Source organism: Bombina bombina, chromosome 1 (genome assembly GCF_027579735.1).
Source record: "Bombina bombina isolate aBomBom1 chromosome 1, aBomBom1.pri, whole genome shotgun sequence".
Lineage (NCBI taxonomy): Eukaryota > Metazoa > Chordata > Amphibia > Anura > Bombinatoridae > Bombina > Bombina bombina.
Genome location: NC_069499.1, coordinates 11,093,260 through 11,120,440, shown reverse-complemented (window position 1 = coordinate 11,120,440; position 27,181 = coordinate 11,093,260). Strand labels below are relative to the sequence as shown.

Genomic DNA, 27,181 nt, shown 5'->3' with positions numbered 1-27,181 from the left:
ACTGATGCTCTCTCCTGTTTGATTTTGGCAATCAATCGAGGAAGCAGCGGGAAGGGTGGAAACACATAAGCCATCCTGAAGTTCCAAGGTGCTGTCAAAGCATCTATCAGAACCGCTCCCGGATCCCTGGATCTGGATCCGTAGCGAGGAAGTTTGGCGTTCTGGCGAGACGCCATGAGATCTATCTCTGGTTTGCCCCAACGTCGAAGTATTTGGGCAAAGACCTCCGGATGAAGTTCCCACTCCCCCGGATGAAGAGTCTGGCGACTCAAGAAATCCGCCTCCCAGTTCTCCACTCCCGGGATGTGGATTGCTGACAGGTGGCAAGAGTGAGACTCTGCCCAGCGAATTATCTTTGATACTTCTATCATTGCTAGGGAGCTTCTTGTCCCTCCCTGATGGTTGATGTAAGCTACAGTCGTGATGTTGTCCGACTGAAACCTGATGAACCCCCGAGTCTTTAACTGGGGCCAAGCTAGAAGGGCATTGAGAACTGCTCTCAATTCCAGAATGTTTATTGGCAGGAGACTTTCCTCCTGACTCCATTGTCCCTGAGCCTTCAGAGAATTCCAGACAGCGCCCCAACCTAGAAGGCTGGCGTCTGTTGTTACGATTGTCCAGTCCGGCCTGCTGAACGGCATCCCCCTGGACAGATGTGGCCGAGAAAGCCACCATAGAAGAGAGTTTCTGGTCTCTTGATCCAGATTCAGAGTGGGGGACAAATCTGAGTAATCCCCATTCCACTGACTCAGCATGCACAATTGCAGCGGTCTGAGATGTAGGCGTGCAAAGGGTACTATGTCCATTGCTGCTACCATTAAGCCGATCACCTCCATGCATTGAGCTACTGACGGGAGTTGAATGGAATGAAGGACACGGCATACATTTAGAAGCTTTGTTAATCTGTCTTCTGTCAGATAAATCTTCATTTCTACAGAATCTATAAGAGTCCCCAAGAATGGAACTCTTGTGAGAGGCAAGAGAGAACTCTTCTTTTCGTTCACTTTCCATCCATGCGACCTTAGAAATGCCAGAACTAACTCTGTATGAGACTTGGCAGTTTGAAAGCTTGAAGCTTGTATCAGAATGTCGTCTAGGTACGGAGCTACCGAAATTCCTCGCGGTCTCAGAACCGCTAGAAGGGCACCCAGAACCTTTGTGAAGATTCTTGGAGCCGTAGCCAATCCGAATGGAAGGGCTACAAACTGGTAATGCCTGTCTAAGAAGGCAAACCTTAGATACCGGTAATGATCTTTGTGAATCGGTATGTGAAGGTAAGCATCCTTTAAATCCACTGTGGTCATGTATTGACCCTTTTGGATCATGGGTAAGATTGTCCGAATAGTTTCCATTTTGAACGATGGAACTCTTAGGAATTTGTTTAGGATCTTTAAATCCAAGATTGGCCTGAAAGTTCCCTCTTTTTTGGGAACCACAAACAGGTTTGAGTAAAACCCTTGTCCTTGTTCCGACCGCGGAACCGGATGGATCACTCCCATTAATAATAGATCTTGTACACAGCGTAGAAACGCGTCTTTCTTTATTTGGTTTGTTGACAACCTTGACAGATGAAATCTCCCTCTTGGGGGAGATAATTTGAAGTCTAGAAGGTATCCCTGAGATATGATCTCTAGCGCCCAGGGATCCTGAACATCTCTTGCCCAAGCCTGGGCGAAGAGAGAGAGTCTGCCCCCCACTAGATCCGGTCCCGGATCGGGGGCCCTCGGTTCATGCTGTCTTAGGGGCAGCAGCAGGCTTTCTGGCCTGCTTGCCCTTATTCCAGGACTGGTTAGGTTTCCAGCCTTGTCTGTAACGAGCAACAGCTCCTTCCTGTTTTGGTGCAGTGGAAGTTGATGCTGCACCTGCTTTGAAATTCCGAAAGGGACGAAAATTAGACTGTCTAGCCTTAGCTTTGGCTTTGTCTTGAGGTAGAGCGTGGCCCTTACCTCCTGTAATGTCAGCGATAATTTCTTTCAAACCGGGCCCAAATAAAGTTTGCCCCTTGAAAGGTATATTAAGTAATTTGGACTTAGAAGTTACATCAGCCGACCAGGATTTTAGCCACAGCGCCCTACGTGCCTGAATGGCGAATCCTGAATTCTTAGCCGTAAGTTTGGTTAAATGTACTACGGCCTCCGAAATGAATGAATTAGCTAGTTTAAGGACTCTAAGCCTGTCCGTAATGTCGTCCAGCGTAGCGGAACTAAGGTTCTCTTCCAGAGACTCAATCCAAAATGCTGCCGCAGCCGTAATCGGCGCGATGCATGCAAGGGGTTGCAATATAAAACCTTGTTGAACAAACATTTTCTTAAGGTAACCCTCTAATTTTTTATCCATAGGATCTGAAAAAGCACAGCTATCCTCCACCGGGATAGTGGTGCGCTTAGCTAAAGTAGAAACTGCTCCCTCCACCTTAGGGACCGTTTGCCATAAGTCCCGTGTGGTGGCGTCTATTGGAAACATCTTTCTAAATATTGGAGGGGGTGAGAACGGCACACCGGGTCTATCCCACTCCTTAGTAACAATTTCAGTTAATCTCTTAGGTATAGGAAAAACGTCAGTACTCGCCGGTACCGCAAAGTATTTATCCAACCTACACATTTTCTCTGGTATTGCAACAGTGTTACAATCGTTAAGAGCCGCTAAGACCTCCCCTAGTAATACACGGAGGTTTTCCAATTTAAATTTAAAATTTGAAATATCTGAATCCAATCTGCTTGGATCAGAACCGTCACCTACAGAATGAAGCTCTCCGTCCTCATGCTCTGCAAGCTGTGACGCAGTATCAGACATGGCCCTAGAATTATCAGCGCACTCTGTTCTCACCCCAGAGTGATCACGCTTGCCTCTTAGTTCTGGTAACTTAGCCAAAACTTCAGTCATAACAGTAGCCATATCTTGTAATGTTATCTGTAATGGCTGCCCAGATGTACTAGGCGCCATAATATCACGCACCTCCCGGGCGGGGGACGCAGGTACTGACACGTGAGGCGAGTTAGACGGCATAACTCTCCCCTCGCTGTTTGGTGAAATTTGTTCAATTTGTACAGATTGGCTTTTATTTAAAGTAGCATCAATACAGTTAGTACATAAATTTCTATTGGGCTCCACCTTGGCATTGGAACAAATGACACAGGTATCTTCCTCTGAATCAGACATGTTTAACACACTAGCAATAAGCATGCAACTTGGTTACAATCTTATTTAACAAAAAACGTACTGTGCCTCAAAGAAGCACTAAACGATTAAATGACAGTTGAAATAATGAACTGAAAAACAGTTATAGCATCACTCTTTAAAAACAACACAACTTGTTAGCAAAGGTTTGTTCCCATTAGTAAAGTAACACTAATTAAATTTTAAACATAAAAATCACAGAGCAACGTTTTAAAACACAGTCACTACATAAGTCTCACAGCTCTGCTGAGAGAATCTACCTCCCTTCAAAGAAGTTTGAAGACCCCTGAGTTCTGTTAGAGATGAACCGGATCATGCAGAAAATACAAGAGTAACTGACTGGAAATTTTTGATGCGTAGCAAAGAGCGCCAAAAACGGCCCCTCCCCCTCACACACAGCAGTGAGAGAGAAACGAAACCGTCATAATCAAAACAAGCAAACTGCCAAGTGGAAAAATAATGCCCAAATATTTATTCACTCAGTACCCCAGAAATGCAAACGATTCTACATTCCAGCAAAAACGTTTAACATGAATTAAATACCTATTAAAAGGTTTAATGTATTTTTACAATGGAATTCCGGTGTAATACCATCCCCAGAATACTGAAGTGTAGAGTATACATACATGTCATTATAACGGTATGGCAGGTATTTTCTCATCAATTCCATTCAGAAAATAAAAACTGCTACATACCTCAATGCAGATTCAACTGCCCGCTGTCCCCTGATCTGAAGCTTTTACCTCCCTCAGATGGCCGAGAAACAGCAATATGATCTTAACTACTCCGGTTAAAATCATAAGAAAAACTCTGGTAGATTCTTCTTCAAACTCTGCCAGAGAAGTAATAACACGCTCCGGTGCTATTGTAAAATAACAAACTTTTGATTGAAGTTATAAAAACTAAGTATAATCACCATAGTCCTCTCACACCTCCTATCTAGTCTTTGGGTGCAAGAGAATGACTGGAGGTGACGTAGAGGGGAGGAGCTATATAGCAACTCTGCTGGGTGAATCCTCTTGCACTTCCTGTAGGGGAGCAGATAATATCCCAGAAGTAATGATGACCCGTGGACTGATCACACATAACAGAAGAAAGGTATGCCTGGTTTCTCCCACTCCTTATTCACTATGTCCGCCACCCGTTTAGGTATCGGAAAAGCATCAGGGTGCACCGGGACCACTAGGAACTTGTCCATCTTGCACAATTTTTCTGGGATGACCAGATTATCACAATCATCAAGAGTAGATAGCACCTCCTTAAGTAATGCGCAGAGATGCTCTAATTTAAATTTAAATGTCACAACATCAGGTTCTGCCTGCTGAGAAATTCTTCCTGTATCAGAAATTTCTCCATCTGACAAACCCTCCCTCACTGCCACTTCAGACTGGTGTGAGGGTATGACAGAAAAATTATCATCAGCGCCCTCCTGCTCTACAGTGTTTAAAACAGAGCAATTGCGCTTTCTCTGAAATGCTGGCATTTGGATAAAATATTAGCTATGGAGTTATCCATTACTGCCGTCAATTGTTGCATAGTAACAAGCATTGGCGCGCTAGAAGTACTAGGGGTCGCCTGCGCGGGCATAACTGGTATAGACACAGAAGGAGAAGATGTAGAGCTATCTCTATTTTCTTCATCTGAGGAATCATCCTGGGCAACCTTACTATTTGTGACAATACTGTCCTTACTGTGTTTGGACGCTATGGCACAATTATCACATATATTTGAAGGGGGAACCACATTGGCTTCCATACATACAGAACATGATCTATCTGAAGGTACAGACATGTTAAACAGGCTTAAACTGGTTAATAAAGTACAAAAACCGTTTTAAAACAAAACCGTTACTATCTCTTTAAATGTTAAACAGGGCACACTTTATTACTGAATATGTGAAAAACTATGAAGGAATTATCCAATCTTTACCAAATTTTCACCACAGTGTCTTAATGCATTCAAAGTATTGCACCCCAATTTTCAAGCTGTTAACCCTTAAAATGTGGAAACCGGAGCCCTTTGTTGTGACTTCAACTATCCCAGGGGGGTATTTCAAGCCTTCTAGGGACGTTTTCAGTGGACACCAGACCCTCTCACATGCATCTACATGCACTGTACTTAAAAGAAACTGTGCAATAATGGCGCGAAAATGAGGTTCTGCCTAATACAGTGACAGGCCCTTCCTGACTGGGAAGGTGTCTTAACTAGTGCCTGGCGATAAAAAACGTTCCCCAAATAATAAAAGTGTGAAATCCACTTCAAACTTTAAATAAAAACTTAAATAAACAATCAATTTAGCCCTTAAGAGTGTCCACCAGTTAATAGCCCATAATAAGCCCTTTATTCTTTCTAAGTCTAAGAAAATGGCTTACCGATCCCCATGAAGGGAAAAATGACAGCCTTCCAGCATTACACAGTCTTGTTAGAAAATGGCTAGTCATACCTTGAGCAGAAAAGTCTGCAAACTGTTCCCCCCAACTGAAGTTCTCTCATCTCAACAGTCCTGTGTGGGAACAGCAATCGATTTTAGTTACTGCTGCTAAAATCATACTCCTCTCTTAAACAGAACTCTTCATCTCTTTCTGTTTCAGAGTAAATAGTACATACCAGCACTATTTTAAAATAACAAACTCTTGATAGAAGAAATAAAAAACTACAACTAACACCACAAACTCCTCACCATCCCCGTGGAGATGCTACTTGTTCAGAGCGGCAAGGAGAATGACTGGGGGGCGGAGCCAGAGGGGGAGCTATATGGACAGCTCTTGCTGTGTGCTCTCCTTGCCTTTCCCTGTAGGGGAGGAGAATATCCCACAAGTAATGGATGACGCCGTGGACCGGACACACCAATGTTAGAGAAAACCTCTGAAGAAACCACAGGAGGTTAATGAGCAGAATTTAAATGTTAGCTAGTCTTAAATCAAAAGAACTAGACTCCTCAATATCCAATATAATCAACACCTTTTCAACAACGAATGTACTTTTTAAAAAAAATAAAAAAGTAGATTTGTTAGTGTCAAATATCTGATGAAGTATATTCTAAATGAGAAAAAACATCATCAGAGAAGGATAATTCAGTATGTTGTCGGTCATTTAAAAATTCATCAACTAAATGAGAAGTTTAAAAAAGACCTATAAATTTTATTAGAAGGCGGGATGTCAGACAAAGCCTTTAGAATAGAATCAGAAAAACATTCTCATAGATTCCTAGGTATATCTTGTACATTAGATGTAAAAAGAATAGCAATAGATAATGCATAAATACTATCATGATAACTTATTACAAACCATAGCTAAAGATAAAATTCATAACATTAAAATAAATGAACTTAGCTTTGGTAGGACTGATATCAGTCATCAGGAATCCAACAGTATTTTTTGATACAGGAACAGTTTTTGGAATATCTTGCAATATGTAATAGAAAAACAACATATAAAGCAAAATTATCAAATTCCTTAAATGACAGTTTCAGGAATGGGAAAAAATGCAAACAGAACAAGCCTCTAGAAACCAGAAGCAACTAAAAAGTGAGACTTAAATAATGTAAAAAAACTGGCGCCAAGTATGACGCCCACATATTTTGTGGCACCAAAAACGTCTGTAATGAACACGAGAGTCAAAAATGACGCAACTACGTGAAAACTTCCGGCGTTTACTACGACGCCGGAAATGACGTCATTGACGTCAAACATCAATCTCGCGCCAAGAAAGTCTTGCGCCAAAAATGACGCAATAAATTCTAGCATTTTTTGCACCCGCAAGCCTAACAGCCCGCAATTTAAAGGAAAAAACAGAATTTATGTTTACCTGATAAATTTCTTTCTCCAACGGTGTGTCCGGTCCACGGCGTCATCCTTACTTGTGGGATATTCTCTTCCCCAACAGGAAAAGGCAAAGAGCCCAGCAAAGCTGGTCACATGATCCCTCCTAGGCTCCGCCTACCCCAGTCATTCGACCGACGTTAAGGAGGAATATTAGCATAGGAGAAACCATATGGTACCGTGGTGACTGTAGTTAAAGAAAATAAATTATCAGACCTGATTAAAAAAACCAGGGCGGGCCGTGGACCGGACACACCGTTGGAGAAAGAAATTTATCAGGTAAACATAAATTCTGTTTTCTCCAACATAGGTGTGTCCGGTCCACGGCGTCATCCTTACTTGTGGGAACCAATACCAAAGCTTTAGGACACGGATGAAGGGAGGGAGCAAATCAGGTCACCTAAATGGAAGGCACCACGGCTTGCAAAACCTTTCTCCCAAAAATAGCCTCAGAAGAAGCAAAAGTATCAAACTTGTAAAATTTGGTAAAAGTGTGCAGTGAAGACCAAGTCGCTGCCCTACATATCTGATCAACAGAAGCCTCGTTCTTGAAGGCCCATGTGGAAGCCACAGCCCTAGTGGAATGAGCTGTGATTCTTTCAGGAGGCTGCCGTCCGGCAGTCTCGTAAGCCAATCTGATGATGCTTTTAATCCAAAAAGAGAGAGAGGTAGAAGTTGCTTTTTGACCTCTCCTTTTACCTGAATAAACAACAAACAAGGGAGAAAATATACAGGTAATAAGGGAGGCGCTAAGAAAAGCCAAAGGTATCAAGCACTTAAAATTTAATAAAAACACTAAAGCATACAATAACATATGTATAGGGGACGTCTCCCCAAAAACGAAATACTAATAAATAAAAACTAAAATACTAAAAGATGCAATTGATAAAACTTCCACAGATTTAAAACCATACAATTTGTATAGGGCAGTCCCAATCAGTTCGTTTTAGTAGGGTCAGATAGAAATGTCTTTACTCCATATAAAATGTAACTGAGTCTGTGGTCAGCGTCTCACTAGTCAAATACCACCAAGCTGCCAAATTGATAGAGCAATAGCTGCCAAACAGTGTAAGTGGATAATAATATACATGCAATTCCAAAGTTCTCTTACTGTGTAAGATATCACTTTAGCAGAACATTCAGCCGTGTACTTTACCAGATCCTTATCCGTGAAGTAGATGTCTTTTCCCCTCGCCCGGTATTCACCTCGAGCGGGGCCGACTGAAACTTTCCGGCGTCTGACGTCACTGAAAGATGTTCCGGTTAGGAGAAGAAGCCGATTCCTGCGCTTACTTCTATGACCTGTAGTCACGGTCCTCTCAGATGAGCCCTGCACTTAGTGCTTATAGCACGCAAGGGATTGGATACTGGGCAAAGTGAAGGATATCCCAGAAATGCTGCCAAACACAAGTCCTACAGATGATTTACTCCTATTTAGGAGAAGATAGTTCCAAAATGTATAACCCGGGTTATTAAGTAGGAATCAAAAGATATGTAGATTGTTGTCACAGAAATAAAAACAACAACACTGCCAACACATACGACGCGTTTCGCCCTCCTATGGGCTTTATCAAGATAGTGGTGGCAAGTGTGAATGACCTTATTTAAAGGGGTATCATTCAGTCTGATTGGTGGTGGTTTCAATTAGCAGATTTGCTTTAAGGTGGTATTTGACTTTCAGTAGCAACTTCTTTTTAAGGTGGTATTTTTCTCTTCTGACCTTTTAAATGAAATCACACAATCTTGCTACTAAAGGGACCTCGCAGTTGTACCAGAAAAAGGACCGCAATAGAATAATAAATAGAATATTCATAAATATTTAACGGAGAATCTATATGTGATTAATAAGAGATATATAACAAATTTTTATTACATATATCACTACAAATTGGCTCAAAGGCTTCCTAATAAAAAACTGTGTAAATATATCAAATGTAAATACATGAGTATACCATAAAATGTGCTAACTGAATAAAATTACATAATTCTCATAATAAAGTGCAAAGTTAATATATAATCTTACAAGTGAAGAAAATAATCTAACAACTATACATGTGTAATAAAATTTAAAATAATTAATCATTCAAATAAAAAGGGAGAGAGATCTAATTCAGAATTTAATCCCTTAGGATATAGGGTGTCATACTTATAGATATATTCTGCTTCCCTTATAAGGAGGGTTTTTTCAATATTACCACCTCTCCAATGATTGTTTATTTTAAGAATACCCCAATATTTTAAATCCCTAGTATTACCATGGTGAACTTCCTTAAAGTGCTTATATAAATGTGTGTCCTCTTTTTCTTTTTCTATACAAAGAAGGTGTTCTCTTATTCTATCCCGGAGACTCCTCTTGGTTTCTCCGAAATAGAACAAGTTGCATGTGCATTTCAATACATATATGACATTCTTATGAGTGCATCTAATAATTCCCTTTATCGTGATATCTTCACCCAAACTATTGATTTTAAGATTCTTCAATTTTGAACTATGTGTGCATGCTTTACATGTGTAGCAGGGAAAGAAACCTGCTACACTTCTACCCTCCAGATCTAATTGTTTTTGGTCTCTTGTCTTCTTTCGTATTTCACTAGGGGCCAGAGTTGTTTTAAAATTCTTTGCTCTCTTAAAAATAAAGGTCGGTCTGTCCGCCAACTGATTCCCTATGATATTATCCTCTTTTAATAAGTGCCAGTTCCTTTTAATAATTTTTTTAATCAGATAATGGTCTGCGTTATAATCCGTTACAAATGGAACATTGATTTCGTCTCCTTTAATAATTTCCTTTGTTTTATAATTTAGAAGATCATCCCTATTCTTCATCTGTGCTTTTTTTATTGCCCCTGTAATCTTTTCCTCCTCATAACCCTTTACAGTGAATTTATCTGCTAGGACTACTACCTGTCTTTCAAAGTCCTCAATACGTGAGCAGTTTTTCCTTATCCGTAAGCTTTGGCCGAACGGGATATTGTCCTTCCATTGCTTCAAGTGGCAACTATCCGCATGTAGCAGATTGTTGCAATCTACCTCTTTAAAGTGAGTTTGTGTTTCCAATTTCTGGTCTATTACCATAATTTCTAAATCTAAAAACACCACTTTTTCTTTACTATATTGACTCACAAACTTAAGACCATTATTATTGTCGTTCATCTCTTCAAAGAGTTTTATCAAATCTTGCTCAGGACCCTTCCATATAATTAATAGGTCATCTATATAACGCTTATAGAGTACGAGGTTTGCACCGAGATCTCTACTATTAAAGAAATGCTCTTCCCAGACACCCATAAAAAGGTTGGCATAGCTCGGTGCAAACCTCGTACCCATCGCGGTCCCTTCTATCTGCAGGAAAAAATTGTTGTCGAACGAAAAATAATTATGCTCCAATATATACCTGATATTATTTAAGATAAATTTTCTTTGTTCATCCCTCATATTAGAATCCTGTTCTAAATAGTGTCTGACAGCTTGTATACCTTGTTCGTGCTTAATTATGGTATATAATGACGACACATCACATGTCGCCATTATCATGTCACTACTCCATTCTATCGATTTAAGACAATTCAGCACTTGAGTGGAGTCTTTGAGATATGAATCCAAATTAGATACATAGGGCTGAAGAAATTTGTCAATATATTGGGACACATTTGCTGATATGGAGTTAATCCCAGACACTATTGGTCTCCCCGGGGGGTTAATCAGACACTTGTGGACCTTCGGTAGGAAATAAAAAATAGGGATTCTAGGGTGGTCCGATGTTAGATATGAAAATTCTTTATCATTCAGGATTCCTTTTTTATTTCCCTCTACTAGCATTTTATCAAGAATTATTTTGTATCTTTTTGTTGGGTCACTGGTTAACAATCTATATGTTTTCTTATCATTGAGGAGTCTGTAGGCTTCTGCCATATACTTTGTTGTGTCCATTATTACTACCCCTCCACCCTTGTCCGCCGGCTTTATGGTGATTTGATTATTAGTTTGTAACTTACTCAGAGTCTCTCTTTCTTTTTTGCTTATATTTTGTTTTCTTAATTTGGGGAGACTACATTTCCTTATATCATTGGTCACTATCTTTTCAAACGTTTCTAAAAAATTGCCTTTGGCAAAAGTGGGGTTAAATCTTGACTTTGACTTCAGACTAGTATGTCGAAAATTATCTGTTACTTCATGATCATTAATCGCTTGTTTCTCTAAAGGGGTTTTCATAAAAAATCTTTTAATGGTCAAATTTCTAACGAACTTCTTTACATGAATATGGGTATTAAACTTGTTCATCCTTACCGTAGGGGCATAGGATAATCCCAAATTCAGGAGTTTCTCTTGTTCACTATTTAACTTAAATTGGCTCAGATTAAAAATCCCTTTCTTTTCATTATTAACTATCTTACCCTTTTGGCTACATTTACGTGTTCCTCCTCCTCTCTTTCCTCGAGCCCTCTTTTTCTTCTTTGGGTTTGGTCTAGATTTAATCTTGGGGTGTCTCTTGATGTGCCCTCTCTTGGAGGGCTGTAGTCTAAAAAAGATTTCTCTTCAGTAGTTAGTGTTTTGGAAACAGTAGGTTCTGCTCTTAAAGGGTCAAATCTATTGTACGTTGGTGTTTCATTCTCCTTATAATCATGTCTATAATTTTCCTGTCTAAAATTATCATGTCTCACAGTATTTCTCCTCCTGGGATATTCCCATTCATTATGCCTTGGCTGATACTCTCTTTGATTGAAATTATTATAATCATTATGATTATATCTATGTTGGGAATAGTGCCTATTATAGTATTGGTTAGACCCATAGTGATTGTAATTGTTGTGATAACCTCTATTGTAATGGTTGTTTCTATAGTTATCTCTACTATGGTTGTAATTATAGCCATTAATTCTTTCTTGAAATTTTTCCTCCTGATAGTTATTACTTTGATTATAAAATGGTCTGGTGTTAGAATCAACATTTGGCTTATTTTTATGTGTATGTGTGCCCTGCACTCTTGTGCTGGTTTTGTTATTTTTAGTTGTTTGTTCATTACTAGCCTCTGTTTTTTCATTACTTTCCTTAATATCTCTCTCCATCTTGCCCCATTTAGACTTTAAAAGATCTTTATTTAAATTGTCTAGTTTGTTAATGATCACTTTTTGTTTCTCTTTAAATTCCCTATCCTCCTTCAATCCTTCTAGTTGTTCTTTTAAACTAAGTATTTCGTTTTCAATTGATACTAAGGATTCTTTACGTGATCTTTTTAAAATATCTAAGAGACTATTAGATGCCTTATTTAGTGTATCAGACCATTCCAATTGTAATTTTTGGCTCAAAGTAAAGGTACAGGTTTTATTAAATTGTAAACCCTTTGGTATTAGACCTTTAGTTGTGTATCTATTTAAAAAGACTAATTCCATTTTTTGTTTGAGCTCTTTTGTCATCGCTATTTCTAAACTATGCATAATGTCTGAGAGATTGGATGTACTTCCCACCGTATTGTCCCCTGTAAAATTCTCAACATCCATATCGAGATAAATTTTATCTCTGAAATCAAATAAATCCTCCATATATATAGAGATAAGGAGATTTTTTATCCTATAAAGTGCAATAAGTGTGACCTGAAGCAGCAACCAATCACAGGGATATAAAGTTAATGTAAAATAAAGGGGAGAGAAAGGTGCGCTAGGCCAAATCGATAACCAAACACCCCCTTAAAAAGACAAATATCCCTACAGTTGTCTAAAATAAGAGAGAAAATATACAGGTAATAAGGGAGGCGCTAAGAAAAGCCAAAGGTATCAAGCACTTAAAATTTAATAAAAACACTAAAGCATACAATAACATATGTATAGGGGACGTCTCCCCAAAAACGAAATACTAATAAATAAAAACTAAAATACTAAAAGATGCAATTGATAAAACTTCCACAGATTTAAAACCATACAATTTGTATAGGGCAGTCCCAATCAGTTCGTTTTAGTAGGGTCAGATAGAAATGTCTTTACTCCATATAAAATGTAACTGAGTCTGTGGTCAGCGTCTCACTAGTCAAATACCACCAAGCTGCCAAATTGATAGAGCAATAGCTGCCAAACAGTGTAAGTGGATAATAATATACATGCAATTCCAAAGTTCTCTTACTGTGTAAGATATCACTTTAGCAGAACATTCAGCCGTGTACTTTACCAGATCCTTATCCGTGAAGTAGATGTCTTTTCCCCTCGCCCGGTATTCACCTCGAGCGGGGCCGACTGAAACTTTCCGGCGTCTGACGTCACTGAAAGATGTTCCGGTTAGGAGAAGAAGCCGATTCCTGCGCTTACTTCTATGACCTGTAGTCACGGTCCTCTCAGATGAGCCCTGCACTTAGTGCTTATAGCACGCAAGGGATTGGATACTGGGCAAAGTGAAGGATATCCCAGAAATGCTGCCAAACACAAGTCCTACAGATGATTTACTCCTATTTAGGAGAAGATAGTTCCAAAATGTATAACCCGGGTTATTAAGTAGGAATCAAAAGATATGTAGATTGTTGTCACAGAAATAAAAACAACAACACTGCCAACACATACGACGCGTTTCGCCCTCCTATGGGCTTTATCAAGATAGTGGTGGCAAGTGTGAATGACCTTATTTAAAGGGGTATCATTCAGTCTGATTGGTGGTGGTTTCAATTAGCAGATTTGCTTTAAGGTGGTATTTGACTTTCAGTAGCAACTTCTTTTTAAGGTGGTATTTTTCTCTTCTGACCTTTTAAATGAAATCACACAATCTTGCTACTAAAGGGACCTCGCAGTTGTACCAGAAAAAGGACCGCAATAGAATAATAAATAGAATATTCATAAATATTTAACGGAGAATCTATATGTGATTAATAAGAGATATATAACAAATTTTTATTACATATATCACTACAAATTGGCTCAAAGGCTTCCTAATAAAAAACTGTGTAAATATATCAAATGTAAATACATGAGTATACCATAAAATGTGCTAACTGAATAAAATTACATAATTCTCATAATAAAGTGCAAAGTTAATATATAATCTTACAAGTGAAGAAAATAATCTAACAACTATACATGTGTAATAAAATTTAAAATAATTAATCATTCAAATAAAAAGGGAGAGAGATCTAATTCAGAATTTAATCCCTTAGGATATAGGGTGTCATACTTATAGAAGGAGGATAGGGAATTTAAAGAGAAACAAAAAAGTGATCATTAACAAACTAGACAATTTAAATAAAGATCTTTTAAAGTCTAAATGGGGCAAGATGGAGAGAGATATTAAGGAAAGTAATGAAAAAACAGAGGCTAGTAATGAACAAACAACTAAAAATAACAAAACCAGCACAAGAGTGCAGGGCACACATACACATAAAAATAAGCCAAATGTTGATTCTAACACCAGACCATTTTATAATCAAAGTAATAACTATCAGGAGGAAAAATTTCAAGAAAGAATTAATGGCTATAATTACAACCATAGTAGAGATAACTATAGAAACAACCATTACAATAGAGGTTATCACAACAATTACAATCACTATGGGTCTAACCAATACTATAATAGGCACTATTCCCAACATAGATATAATCATAATGATTATAATAATTTCAATCAAAGAGAGTATCAGCCAAGGCATAATGAATGGGAATATCCCAGGAGGAGAAATACTGTGAGACATGATAATTTTAGACAGGAAAATTATAGACATGATTATAAGGAGAATGAAACACCAACGTACAATAGATTTGACCCTTTAAGAGCAGAACCTACTGTTTCCAAAACACTAACTACTGAAGAGAAATCTTTTTTAGACTACAGCCCTCCAAGAGAGGGCACATCAAGAGACACCCCAAGATTAAATCTAGACCAAACCCAAAGAAGAAAAAGAGGGCTCGAGGAAAGAGAGGAGGAGGAACACGTAAATGTAGCCAAAAGGGTAAGATAGTTAATAATGAAAAGAAAGGGATTTTTAATCTGAGCCAATTTAAGTTAAATAGTGAACAAGAGAAACTCCTGAATTTGGGATTATCCTATGCCCCTACGGTAAGGATGAACAAGTTTAATACCCATATTCATGTAAAGAAGTTCGTTAGAAATTTGACCATTAAAAGATTCTTTATGAAAACCCCTTTAGAGAAACAAGCGATTAATGATCATGAAGTAACAGATAATTTTCGACATACTAGTCTGAAGTCAAAGTCAAGATTTAACCCCACTTTTGCCAAAGGCAATTTTTTAGAAACGTTTGAAAAGATAGTGACCAATGATATAAGGAAATGTAGTCTCCCCAAATTAAGAAAACAAAATATAAGCAAAAAAGAAAGAGAGACTCTGAGTAAGTTACAAACTAATAATCAAATCACCATAAAGCCGGCGGACAAGGGTGGAGGGGTAGTAATAATGGACACAACAAAGTATATGGCAGAAGCCTACAGACTCCTCAATGATAAGAAAACATATAGATTGTTAACCAGTGACCCAACAAAAAGATACAAAATAATTCTTGATAAAATGCTAGTAGAGGGAAATAAAAAAGGAATCCTGAATGATAAAGAATTTTCATATCTAACATCGGACCACCCTAGAATCCCTATTTTTTATTTCCTACCGAAGGTCCACAAGTGTCTGATTAACCCCCCGGGGAGACCAATAGTGTCTGGGATTAACTCCATATCAGCAAATGTGTCCCAATATATTGACAAATTTCTTCAGCCCTATGTATCTAATTTGGATTCATATCTCAAAGACTCCACTCAAGTGCTGAATTGTCTTAAATCGATAGAATGGAGTAGTGACATGATAATGGCGACATGTGATGTGTCGTCATTATATACCATAATTAAGCACGAACAAGGTATACAAGCTGTCAGACACTATTTAGAACAGGATTCTAATATGAGGGATGAACAAAGAAAATTTATCTTAAATAATATCAGGTATATATTGGAGCATAATTATTTTTCGTTCGACAACAATTTTTTCCTGCAGATAGAAGGGACCGCGATGGGTACGAGGTTTGCACCGAGCTATGCCAACCTTTTTATGGGTGTCTGGGAAGAGCATTTCTTTAATAGTAGAGATCTCGGTGCAAACCTCGTACTCTATAAGCGTTATATAGATGACCTATTAATTATATGGAAGGGTCCTGAGCAAGATTTGATAAAACTCTTTGAAGAGATGAACGACAATAATAATGGTCTTAAGTTTGTGAGTCAATATAGTAAAGAAAAAGTGGTGTTTTTAGATTTAGAAATTATGGTAATAGACCAGAAATTGGAAACACAAACTCACTTTAAAGAGGTAGATTGCAACAATCTGCTACATGCGGATAGTTGCCACTTGAAGCAATGGAAGGACAATATCCCGTTCGGCCAAAGCTTACGGATAAGGAAAAACTGCTCACGTATTGAGGACTTTGAAAGACAGGTAGTAGTCCTAGCAGATAAATTCACTGTAAAGGGTTATGAGGAGGAAAAGATTACAGGGGCAATAAAAAAAGCACAGATGAAGAATAGGGATGATCTTCTAAATTATAAAACAAAGGAAATTATTAAAGGAGACGAAATCAATGTTCCATTTGTAACGGATTATAACGCAGACCATTATCTGATTAAAAAAATTATTAAAAGGAACTGGCACTTATTAAAAGAGGATAATATCATAGGGAATCAGTTGGCGGACAGACCGACCTTTATTTTTAAGAGAGCAAAGAATTTTAAAACAACTCTGGCCCCTAGTGAAATACGAAAGAAGACAAGAGACCAAAAACAATTAGATCTGGAGGGTAGAAGTGTAGCAGGTTTCTTTCCCTGCTACACATGTAAAGCATGCACACATAGTTCAAAATTGAAGAATCTTAAAATCAATAGTTTGGGTGAAGATATCACGATAAAGGGAATTATTAGATGCACTCATAAGAATGTCATATATGTATTGAAATGCACATGCAACTTGTTCTATTTCGGAGAAACCAAGAGGAGTCTCCGGGATAGAATAAGAGAACACCTTCTTTGTATAGAAAAAGAAAAAGAGGACACACATTTATATAAGCACTTTAAGGAAGTTCACCATGGTAATACTAGGGATTTAAAATATTGGGGTATTCTTAAAATAAACAATCATTGGAGAGGTGGTAATATTGAAAAAACCCTCCTTATAAGGGAAGCAGAATATATCTATAAGTATGACACCCTATATCCTAAGGGATTAAATTCTGAATTAGATCTCTCTCCCTTTTTATTTGAATGATTAATTATTTTAAATTTTATTACACATGTATAGTTGTTAGATTATTTTCTTCACTTGTAAGATTATATATTAACTTTGCACTTTATTATGAGAATTATGTAATTTTATTCAGTTAGCACATTTTATGGTATACTCATGTATTTACATTTGATATATTTACACAGTTTTTTATTAGGAAGCCTTTGAGCCAATTTGTAGTGATATATGTAATAAAAATTTGTTATATATCTCTTATTAATCACATATAGATTCTCCGTTAAATATTTATGAATATTCTATTTATTATTCTATTGCGGTCCTTTTTCTGGTACAACTGCGAGGTCCCTTTAGTAGCAAGATTGTGTGATTTCATTTAAAAGGTCAGAAGAGAAAAATACCACCTTAAAAAGAAGTTGCTACTGAAAGTCAAATACCACCTTAAAGCAAATCTGCTAATTGAAACCACCACCAATCAGACTGAATGATACCCCTTTAAATAAGGTCATTCACACTTGCCACCACTATCTTGATAAAGCCCATAGGAGGGCGAAACGCGTCGTATGTGTTGGCAGTGTTGTTGTTTTTATTTCTGTGACAACAATCTACATATCTTTTGATTCCTACTTAATAACCCGGGTTATACATTTTGGAACTATCTTCTCCTAAATAGGAGTAAATCATCTGTAGGACTTGTGTTTGGCAGCATTTCTGGGATATCCTTCACTTTGCCCAGTATCCAATCCCTTGCGTGCTATAAGCACTAAGTGCAGGGCTCATCTGAGAGGACCGTGACTACAGGTCATAGAAGTAAGCGCAGGAATCGGCTTCTTCTCCTAACCGGAACATCTTTCAGTGACGTCAGACGCCGGAAAGTTTCAGTCGGCCCCGCTCGAGGTGAATACCGGGCGAGGGGAAAAGACATCTACTTCACGGATAAGGATCTGGTAAAGTACACGGCTGAATGTTCTGCTAAAGTGATATCTTACACAGTAAGAGAACTTTGGAATTGCATGTATATTATTATCCACTTACACTGTTTGGCAGCTATTGCTCTATCAATTTGGCAGCTTGGTGGTATTTGACTAGTGAGACGCTGACCACAGACTCAGTTACATTTTATATGGAGTAAAGACATTTCTATCTGACCCTACTAAAACGAACTGATTGGGACTGCCCTATACAAATTGTATGGTTTTAAATCTGTGGAAGTTTTATCAATTGCATCTTTTAGTATTTTAGTTTTTATTTATTAGTATTTCGTTTTTGGGGAGACGTCCCCTATACATATGTTATTGTATGCTTTAGTGTTTTTATTAAATTTTAAGTGCTTGATACCTTTGGCTTTTCTTAGCGCCTCCCTTATTACCTGTATATTTTCTCTCTTATTTTAGACAACTGTAGGGATATTTGTCTTTTTAAGGGGGTGTTTGGTTATCGATTTGGCCTAGCGCACCTTTCTCTCCCCTTTATTTTACATAAACAACAAACAAGGAAGATGTTTGTCTAAAATCCTTTGTAGCATCCAAATAGAATTTTAGAGCGCGAACAACATCCAAATTGTGCAACAAACGTTCCTTCTTTGAAACTGGTTTCGGACACAGAGAAGGCACGATAATCTCCTGGTTAATGTTTTTGTTAGAAACAACTTTCGGAAGAAAACCAGGTTTAGTACGTAAAACCACCTTATCTGCATGGAACACCAGATAAGGAGGGGAACACTGCAGAGCAGATAATTCTGAAACTCTTCTAGCAGAAGAAATTGCAACTAAAAACAAAACTTTCCAAGATAATAACTTAATATCAACGGAATGTAAGGGTTCAAACGGAACCCCCTGAAGAACTGAAAGAACTAAATTGAGACTCCAAGGAGGAGTCAAAGGTTTGTAAACAGGCTTAATTCTAACCAAAGCCTGAACAAAGGCTTGAACATCTGGCACAGCTGCCAGCTTTTTGTGAAGTAACACCGACAAGGCAGAAATCTGTCCCTTCAGGGAACTTGCCGATAATCCTTTTTCCAATCCTTCTTGAAGGAAGGATAGAATCCTAGGAACCTTAACCTTGTCCCAAGGGAATCCTTTAGATTCACACCAACAGATATATTTTTTCCAAATTTTGTGGTAAATCTTTCTAGTTACAGGCTTTCTGGCCTGAACAAGAGTATCGATAACAGAATCTGAGAAACCTCGCTTCGATAAAATCAAGCGTTCAATCTCCAGGCAGTCAGCTGGAGTGAAACCAGATTCGGATGTTCGAACGGACCCTGAACAAGAAGGTCTCGTCTCAAAGGTAGCTTCCAAGGTGGAGCCGATGACATATTCACCAGATCTGCATACCAAGTCCTGCGTGGCCACGCAGGAGCTATCAAGATCACCGACGCCCTCTCCTGATTGATCCTGGCTACCAGCCTGGGAATGAGAGGAAACGGCGGAAACACATAAGCTAGTTTGAAGGTCCAAGGTGCTACTAGTGCATCCACTAGAGCCGCCTTGGGATCCCTGGATCTGGACCCGTAACAGGGAACTTTGAAGTTCTGACGAGAGGCCATTAGATCCATGTCTGGAATGCCCCACAGCTGAGTGACTAGGGCAAAGATTTCCGGATGGAGTTCCCACTCCCCCGGATGCAATGTCTGACGACTCAGAAAATCCGCTTCCCAATTTTCCACTCCCGGGATGTGGATAGCAGACAGGTGGCAGGAGTGAGACTCCGCCCATAGAATAATCTTGGTCACTTCCTCCATCGCTAGGGAACTCTTTGTTCCCCCCTGATGGTTGATGTACGCAACAGTCGTCATGTTGTCTGATTGAAACCGTATGAACTTGGTCCTTGCTAGCTGAGGCCAAGCCTTGAGAGCATTGAATATCGCTCTCAGTTCCAGAATATTTATCGGTAGAAGAGATTCTTCCCGAGACCAAAGACCCTGAGCTTTCAGGGATCCCCAGACCGCGCCCCAGCCCGTCAGACTGGCGTCGGTCGTGACAATGACCCACTCTGGTCTGCGGAATGTCATCCCTTGTGACAGGTTGTCCAGGGACAGCCACCAACGGAGTGAGTCTCTGGTCCTCTGATTTACTTGTATCTTTGGAGACAAGTCTGTATAGTCCCCATTCCACTGACTGAGCATGCACAGTTGTAATGGTCTTAGATGGATGCGCGCAAAAGGAACTATGTCCATTGCCGCTACCATCAACCCGATCACTTCCATGCACTGAGCTACGGAAGGAAGAGGAACGGAATGAAGAATCCGACAAGAGTCCAGAAGCTTTGTTATTCTGGCCTCTGTTAGAAAAATCCTCATTTCTGAGGAATCTATAATTGTTCCCAAGAAGGGAACCCTTGTTGACGGGGATAGAGAACTCTTTTCCACGTTCACTTTCCAGCCGTGAGATCTGAGAAAGGCCAGGACGATGTCCGTGTGAGCCTTTGCTCGAGGGAGGGACGACGCTTGAATCAGAATGTCGTCCAGGTAGGGTACTACTGCAATGCCCCTTGGTCTTAGCACCGCTAGAAGGGACCCTAGTACCTTTGTGAAAATCCTTGGAGCAGTGGCTAATCCGAAAGGAAGCGCCACGAACTGGTAATGTTTGTCCAGGAATGCAAACCTTAGGAACCGATGATGTTCCTTGTGGATAGGAATATGTAGATACGCATCCTTTAAATCCACCGTGGTCATGAATTGACCTTCCTGGATGGAAGGAAGGATAGTTCGAATGGTTTCCATCTTGAACGATGGGACCTTGAGAATTTTGTTTAAGATCTTGAGATCTAGGATTGGTCTGAACGTTCCCTCTTTTTTGGGAACTATGAACAGATTGGAGTAGAACCCCATCCCTTGTTCTCTCAATGGAACAGGATGAATCACTCCCATTTTTAACAGGTCTTCTACACAATGTAAGAACGCCTGTCTTTTTATGTGGTCTGAAGACAACTGAGACCTGTGGAACCTCCCCCTTGGGGGAAGTCCCTTGAATTCCAGAAGATAACCCTGGGAGACTATTTCTAGCGCCCAAGGATCCAGAACATCTCTTGCCCAAGCCTGAGCGAAGAGAGAGAGTCTGCCCCCCACCAGATCCGGTCCCGGATCGGGGGCCAATATTTCATGCTGTCTTGGTAGCAGTGGCAGGTTTCTTGGCCTGCTTTCCCTTGTTCCAGCCTTGCATTGGTCTCCAAGCTGGCTTGGCCTGAGAAGTATTACCCTCTTGCTTAGAGGACGTAGCACCTTGGGCTGGTCCGTTTTTACGAAAGGGACGAAAATTAGGTCTATTTTTTGCCTTGAAAGGCCGATCCTGAGGAAGGGCATGGCCCTTACCCCCAGTGATATCAGAGATAATCTCTTTCAAGTCAGGACCAAACAGCGTTTTCCCCTTGAAAGGAATGTTTAGTAGCTTGTTCTTGGAAGACGCATCAGCCGACCAAGATTTCAACCAAAGCGCTCTGCGCGCCACAATAGCAAACCCAGAATTCTTAGCCGCTAACTTAGCCAATTGCAAAGAGGCGTCTAGAGTGAAAGAATTAGCCAATTTGAGAGCATTGACTCTGTCCATAATCTCCTCATAAGGAGGAGAGTCACTATCGAGCACCTTAATCAGTTCATCAAACCAGAAATATGCGGCTGTAGTGACAGGGACAATGCATGAAATGGGTTGTAGAAGGTAACCCTGCTGAACAAACATCTTTTTAAGCAAACCTTCTAATTTTTTATCCATAGGATCTTTGAAAGCACAACTATCCTCTATGGGAATAGTGGTGCGTTTGTTTAAAGTAGAAACCGCTCCCTCGACCTTGGGGACTGACTGCCATAAGTCCTTTCTGGGGTCGACCATAGGAAACAATTTTTTAAATATGGGGGGAGGGACGAAAGGAATACCGGGCCTTTCCCATTCTTTATTAACAATGTCCGCCACCCGCTTGGGTATAGGAAAAGCTTCTGGGAGCCCCGGCACCTCTAGGAACTTGTCCATTTTACATAGTTTCTCTGGGATGACCAAATTTTCACAATCATCCAGAGTGGATAATACCTCCTTAAGCAAAATGCGGAGATGTTCCAATTTAAATTTAAATGTAATCACATCAGATTCAGCCTGCTGAGAAATGTTCCCTAAATCAGTAATTTCTCCCTCAGACAAAACCTCCCTGGCCCCCTCAGATTGGGTTAGGGGCCCTTCAGAGATATTAATATCAGCGTCGTCATGCTCTTCAGTAACTAAAACAGAGCATCCACGCTTACGCTGACAAGGGTTCATTTTGGCTAAAATGTTTTTGACAGAATTATCCATTACAGCCGTTAATTGTTGCATAGTAAGGAGTATTGGCGCGCTAGATGTACTAGGGGCCTCCTGAGTGGGCAAGACTCGTGTAGACGAAGGAGGGAATGATGCAGTACCATGCTTACTCCCCTCACTTGAGGAATCATCTTGGGCATCATTGTCATTATCACATAAATCACATTTATTTAAATGAATAGGAATTCTGGCTTCCCCACATTCAGAACACAGTCTATCTGGTAGTTCAGACATGTTAAACAGGCATAAACTTGATAAGAAAGTACAAAAAACGTTTTGAAATAAAACCGTTACTGTCACTTTAAATTTTAAACTGAACACACATTATTACTGCAATTGCGAAAAAACATGAAGGAATTGTTCAAAATTCACCAAACTTTCACCACAGTGTCTTAAAGCCTTGAAAATATTGCACACCAATTTTGGAAGCTTTAACCCTTAAAATAACGGAACCGGAGCTGTTTTAAGCTTTAACCCCTTTACAGTCCCTGGTATCTGCTTTGCTGAGACCCAACCAAACCCAAAGGGGAATACGATACCAAATGACGCCTTCAGAAGTCTTTTATAAGTATCAGAGCTCCTCTCACATGCGACTGCATGCCATGCCTCTCAAAAACAAGTGCGCAACACCGGCGCGAAAATGAGACTCTGCCTATGCTTTGGGAAAGCCCCTAAAGAATAAGGTGTCTAAAACAGTGCCTGCCGATATTATTATATCAAAATACCCAGAATAAATGATTCCTCAAGGCTAAATAAGTGTTAATATCAATCGATTTAGCCCAAAAAGGGTCTACAGTCTAAATAAGCCCTTGTGAAGCCCTTATTTACAATCGTAATAAACATGGCTTACCGGATCCCATAGGGAAAATGACAGCTTCCAGCATTACATCGTCTTGTTAGAATGTGTCATACCTCAAGCAGCAAAGGACTGCAAACTGTTCCCCCAACTGAAGTTAATTGCTCTCAACAGTCCTGTGTGGAACAGCCATGGATTTTAGTTACGGTTGCTAAAATCATTTTCCTCATACAAACAGAATTCTTCATCTCTTTTCTGTTTCTGAGTAAATAGTACGTACCAGCACTATTTGAAAATAACAAACTCTTGATTGAATAATGAAAAACTACAGTTAAACACTAAAAAACTCTAAGCCATCTCCGTGGAGATGTTGCCTGTACAACGGCAAAGAGAATGACTGGGGTAGGCGGAGCCTAGGAGGGATCATGTGACCAGCTTTGCTGGGCTCTTTGCCTTTTCCTGTTGGGGAAGAGAATATCCCACAAGTAAGGATGACGCCGTGGACCGGACACACCTATGTTGGAGAAAAGTCAATTGAAAATTTTAGGTAAGAAAAATATTTCATTCATATGCATTTTCCCAAAAAATGAAACTGACAGTCTTAAAGAAGGAAAATAAACTGATTGACCTGAATCATGGCAAATATATAAACATATATTTACAACTTTACATATAAAGTGCCCAACCATAGCTGAGTGTGTCATAAATAAAATATGACTTACTTACCCAAAGACACTCATCTACATAAAGTAGATAGCCAAACCAGTACTGAAACGAGAATCAGTAGAGGTAATGGTATATAAGAGTATATCGTCGATCTGAAAAGGGAGGTAGGAGAAGAAATCTCTACGACCAATAACAGAGAACCTATGAAATAGATCCCCTAGAGGAAGACCATTGTATTCAAATAGGCAATACTCCCTTCACATCCCTCTGACATTCACTGCACTCTGAGAGGAAAACCGGGCTTCAACCTGCTGCGAAGTGCATATCAACGTAGAATCTAGCACAAACTTACTTCACCACCTCCATGGGAGGCAAAGTTTGTAAAACTGAATTGTGGGTGTGGTGAGGGGTGTATTTATAGGCATTTTGAGGTTTGGGAAACTTTGCCCCTCCTGGTAGGAATGTATATCCCATACGTCACTAGCTCATGGACTCTTGCCAATTACATGAAAGAAATACTGATTAACCTGAATCATCGCCAATATAAGTACAAAACATATATTTAGAACTTTACATATAAAGTGCCAAACCATAGCCGAGAGTGTCTTAAATAAAAGAAAACATACTTACCAAAAGACACTCATCTACATGAATTAGATAGCCAAACCAGCACTGAAATGAAAATCAGTAGAGGTAATGGTATATATAAGAGTATATCGTCGATCTGAAAAGGGAGGTAGGAGATGAATCTCTACGACCGATAACAGAGAACCTATGAAATAGATCCCTGTTAGGATGACCATTGCATTCAATAGGTAATACTCCCCTCACATCCCTCTGTCATTCACTGCACTCTGAGAGGAACCGGGCTTCAGCATGCTGAGAAGCGCATATCAACGTAGAAATCTAGCACAAACTTACTTCACCACCTCCATAGGAGGCAAAGGTTGTAAAAACTGAATTGTGGGTGTGGTGAGGGGTGTATTTATAGGCATTTTGAGGTTAGGGAAACTTTGCCCCTCCTGGTAGGAATGTATATCCCATATGTCACTAGCTCATGGACTCTTGCCAATTACATGAAAGAAAGTAGTTTGGCATCATCGGGAGACGAGGTTACCTATTTATTTATTTTCTCCATGCATTATTCAGGGCCTTTCAGGCTTGGCCTCTTTTAAAGAGAATCATTTCTCTGTTTTCAGATTGGAGTATGTTACATCTGTAGCTTATGTCTATCATGAAGGGGAATTTGTAGTTCCCTACTTATGAGGATAGTATTTTAATTTCTTTTCTGGGTAGGAATTTATTTCTGTTGTTCTTATTCTAGAACTGAATAACTGGGAAGCAGTATTCTCTCAGTCTTCAGTTTTTTTCTGCCTGGAAGAGTGGTCTCTTCATTTAGTTATGTTCTATCAAACTATAGTTCTTTTGGATCGCTCGGATATATTTCTTCCTGGTTAAATCTCTTTTCCCAGGTACTATGTAGGCACAGGTAGCTTTGAACTGTGTTTGTGTATGCTTTGGTAGTTCAGTGGTTATATTTGTTAGCCAATCATTTTTCTACCTCTTCTTTTCCAAGGGTGATTGTTAGGATTTGTCAGGAAGAGCTTTGGTTTTTCTTTTTACTCCAACTTGTTCCTACATTATTTGGTTTACAGATCTGGGTCTGATGTCCAGTTTCTTTCCTCAGCTGCTTGTTTTGCATCCACACCTTCTATTTAGGTCCCTTATTTTCTATCAGGATTCTAAATCTCTTGACTTGATGGCTTGGAGATCTACTTTTTGCCTACTATTCTTCAGTATCAGAGTTTCTTTTTCAGGCTTGTTAGTCTGTTATTTAAAGGTCGGGAAAGCCTTTATTTCTTGGCTTTCTTTATCCAGATTTCTGGCTATATTCTCTGGTTAGTTTGGATAAGAGTTTATTGACCAGTTCTGTAAAAGGTCAGTTTTCTGTCCTTATTTGTAATGTTCCGTACGAAGATTGCTAATCTTTCTGCCATTCTTGGTTCCTCCTTGGAACCTTTATATTGGTCTTGAGGATTTTGCAGGTTTTCTTCTCTTTAGATCATGCTTCAGGTGGATATTAACTTCTTTCTGGAAGTTTTTTGTTTTCATTTAGCTATTTCCTCTGATAGAAAAATGTTTTATGACTATTTTAGTTGGGACATTGCTGTTCCTTCTTAATGTCTTATTTCCATACAATTATTCTGAGTGGCCTATTTGTTTTGGGCTTATGTTGTCACTACTAAGGTTTTCAGACAAACGTTTAGTTTGTTTCTTTTGCTAGTTCTAGGTCAGATTTTTCTGCTGTTTCTTTGGCTTCTTGGTTGAAGCTTTTGATTCATATCATTTTCTTGGAGGCAGGCCAGATGATTGCCTGTTCTTTTTTTAGTCCAGTTGCCTTTTCTTGTGTTTCTGTTTGTTTTATCAGTAGACCAATTTGTTTAGTTGGTTATTTGGTCTTCCTTGCTTATTAATTCTACCATTTTAGTGTTTTTGTTTCTGCTGAGACAGCCTTTGGTCGAATATCCTTAAGGCAGTTGTTTCAGGTTAATTTGTTTTTATCTGTTTACTTTTTATTGCCTTTTTTAGGCTCTATTGGGGTTGTGGATTTAGTTTCTTATATCCCACCCTTTCCTATTACACCTGGACTCCACAGTTTGGTAATTTGTTCCCAGGAGTAATGGATCATGGACTCTCACCACCTGTATGAAAAAAAACAATTTATGCTTACCTGATAAATAAATGTATAACATGATGGTGAGAGTCCACAACACCCCACCCTGTTTTGTTGGGACTGTTTTTTTTCTGAGCAAATTTTTTTCCTGCTCCCTTTTTGGTCTTGGGGTTTGGGAAACTTTGCCTCTTCCTAGTGGTAAGGAAGAGTAATTCCCAGGAGTAATGGACTGTGGACTCTCACCATCATGAAAGAAAGTCATTTCTCAGGTAAACATAAATTATGTTTTCACTCTCCCATCTGTGTGTCCAAGGAGTCTGAACTTAATTCCTTACCAATGACCTGAGCTAATTAATAATCTCACACCTGTGATACAGACAGTGAAGTCCGCCCCACAGCTGACTTGCTGCACGGCTTTGCCTTGGAGCTTTTCCACGTGTTTAGGTTGTCTGTATGAAGCGCGATCTCCATGTCCTAACTGTCCTTGTAGCTTTGATCCACCCTGCATGTTCTGAGAAGGACAAATGAATGTGTCAGTTTCAGCCTATTCCCATC

At 39.4% G+C, this 27,181-nt stretch overlaps 1 protein-coding gene across 1 annotated transcript in view; it reads right to left on the bottom strand.

Moving 5' to 3' along the window:
• Window positions 1–27,181, bottom strand: part of NEK9 (NIMA related kinase 9) — a 347,379-nt gene that overhangs the window by 109,598 nt on the left and 210,600 nt on the right. Inside the window, exon 11 of the mRNA XM_053697154.1 lies at window positions 26,993–27,137. Coding sequence (XP_053553129.1) covers window positions 26,993–27,137 — 145 coding nt within the window. The remainder of the gene's footprint in view (window positions 1–26,992; window positions 27,138–27,181) is intronic.